Source organism: Quercus suber, unplaced genomic scaffold (assembly GCF_002906115.3).
Source record: "Quercus suber isolate HL8 unplaced genomic scaffold, Cork oak 2.0 scaffold_84, whole genome shotgun sequence".
Lineage (NCBI taxonomy): Eukaryota > Viridiplantae > Streptophyta > Magnoliopsida > Fagales > Fagaceae > Quercus > Quercus suber.
The window spans coordinates 345,654-348,213 of record NW_027069549.1 but is presented as its reverse complement, the minus strand read 5'-3'; the positions used below and the strand labels follow the sequence as shown (position 1 = coordinate 348,213).

Sequence of the window (2,560 nt, the reverse complement as noted above, 5' to 3'; positions counted from 1 at the left end):
TCTCTGTAATTTTGTTGGGAAAATGTTAAAAATATTACAAGATTTAATTCATTAAATTTACAAATTTATGTAACAATAAATATGATATTATAATTTCAAGTTCAACTATTCAGTATTTCTTAAATGAATATTTGAATTGCATTGGTCAAAGTGACACGAAAAATGCTATATTCATAATATTTTCATAAATTAAATAGTAGGATGCTATTATTTATTGGTTGTGATGAGTGGGTAAAATAATAATTTAAGTTGTAGATTTAAACTAGAAATAATAATAACTTACCGCCATAATTTGTAAAATATTTTAAAAACGAAAAGATGGCGCTAAACCATTTCTTTGGAGTGGGAAAGTAAAGGTACAAGATATGGTAATTGATCTGCCGGTTACAAATACAACAGAACCGCTGTGTAGAAAAACAGAGACAGTCGAACCAAAAGCAAAAGCAACAATTGCTTTTTCAAGTAAGGAACGTTAGACTATCTACTAGAGGAAGTGGTGCTAGAACTCCTACACAGACTACCCGTGAACTCCCTAATTCGATTCAGGTGCGTTTCAAAATCATGGAACTCTCTAATCACAACCCCTACCTTCATCAATTCCCATCTCACTCGATCACATTCACTTCTCTCCAATTCCAACAAATTAATTGTTAGGCATTGCCTCGATAAACCCTACGTAGAGCACTACAAGTTAATTGATGATAACAATGATTTGTTTGATCAAATTCAAAACATCGAGTTATCGCTCACGAGTCACCGTATCCAACATTTTATGCTAATTGGTTCCACGAATGGCTTGTTTAGTCTATATGAACAAGAGCGCTATATTCTTTGGAATCCCTCTATTAGAAAATTTATCACCCTTCCAAAACCTTGCATTACTGTCAAGGCGCACGGCCGCCTTACGTGTCGTCCAGCATTTGGGTTTGACCCGTGGACTAATGATTATAAGGTGGTGAGAATTGCATTTCCATATGAAGAGGCCAAACCACCTCTAATTGAGGCTTACTCTCTTAATGAGGACTCTTGGAAATTAACTACTGCCTCTTTTCCGCCGGGTATTGATTTTTCTAATTGGTATCAACCCGCAGCTTCTTTAGGTGGGGCTGTCCATTTTGCGGTATATGATAAGGACAATCCATTAGTTTTGTCGTTTGATTTGGGTGATGAGGTTTTTCACTTGATGTCATTGCCAAATTGTGCATTCAGTTGGAGTAATGTTCAAACCTCAGTAATTGGGGGTTCGCTTTCTCTATTATTTTATGATGATAGGTTTGTAGCCAACAAATGTTGTGCCGTTTGGGTGATGAAAGAGTGTGGCATTGTTGATTCTTGGACTAAATTGTTAACCGTTGATCTCAACAAAGAAATTATAAGGGTATTATGTCTCCAGAAGAATGGCAATATATTAGTGAAGGTAAATCTACCAAGTGATTGGGAGCTCTCTTCATATGACCCTAAGAGCCAACATGTTAAGAATTTGGGGATTCGTGGGAGGCTGCACTATTTTCATGTTGATAATTACTTGGAGAACATTGTCTTACTCGACAAACTGAATGATGCAATTTCCAAAAGGGGAGTGTGCAGGAAGAGGAAATGCAGGTAAAATCTTGATTCAACTCAAAATTTCAGCATTTACTTTTCCCAGTTCTATCTTTTTCTTGGTATATACTAGATACTGCTACGTGGCTATAAGTAAATATTTTCAGACCTCAATATACTTCTCTCAGATGTTAATTTGTTATTAGCTTGATATAAAGAGTGATGAGAAGTTCCATAGATCAGTTGCTTGTGCTCTTTAGTTGATCTCTTTTTGATTGGTCTCAGGTTTGGGAACTCGCATCTAGTGATTCTCTCCCTTCTTTCCTTTGTCCTGTCCACTTTTTATTAGTTGTCTTCATTGTTTTCTTTTCTCTTTTGTTTTTCCATTGTAATTTTTGGTTTGCTTCTTCATGCATAAAGTGGCCGGTTGAATATACATCTTTCATACTTATCAAAAAAAAAAAAAAAAAAGAGTGGTCAGAAGTTTAAATGCAATTTTGTGGTTGTTGATGATGAGATTAAACATTTGCAAGATGGAAACAGTAAATATTAAATATAAAAGAAAGTCTGGTGTTATTATCTTTTTCTATATGCTAAACTTGTCACAAGTAATCCATATTCAATTTCAAAATGTGTTTTATGCTTCTTGTTTCAGTAGACTTGCTTAGATTTTACTTATCAAAAAAAAAAAAAAAGACTTGCTTAGATTTTTCTGATATGATCAGCCATTGTCTTCTGATTTTGTGTTTTGTACATGACTTGTTATTTTGTATCAATGTACATTCACAATGTATAAGAACCTATCGAGAGAGAGAGAAAGATGAGGCCCAAACATTTAATAGTTTTTTGTAACGATTTAACTATAGGTAGAATCATGAAATTTTGTTAGGGGTTTTGGTTGATTAAATGTATTACATTGTATTGAGTGTGGGAGTTGCATCAGAGTGATCCTAATGACAACCCTAGGGTTTGTTGTAAAAATGTAATAAATAATTGGGTTTGCCCAAAAAAATATGGA

The 2,560-nt window shown here is 34.2% G+C and overlaps 1 protein-coding gene across 1 annotated transcript; it reads left to right on the top strand.

The window, feature by feature from the left end:
* Nucleotides 1-772: 772 nt before the first annotated feature.
* Nucleotides 773-1,606, top strand: LOC112038213 (F-box protein CPR1). The gene has a single exon (XM_024071017.1). The coding sequence runs from the start codon at nt 773-775 to the stop codon at nt 1,604-1,606; it is 834 nt and encodes a 277-aa protein (XP_023926785.1).
* The last annotated feature ends 954 nt before the right edge of the window (nt 1,607-2,560 follow it).

What these genes read in the sequence shown, in the direction of transcription:
- LOC112038213 (XM_024071017.1), top strand. Translation starts at nt 773, where the DNA reads ATGCTAATTGGTTCCACGAATGGCTTGTTTAGTCTATATGAACAAGAG.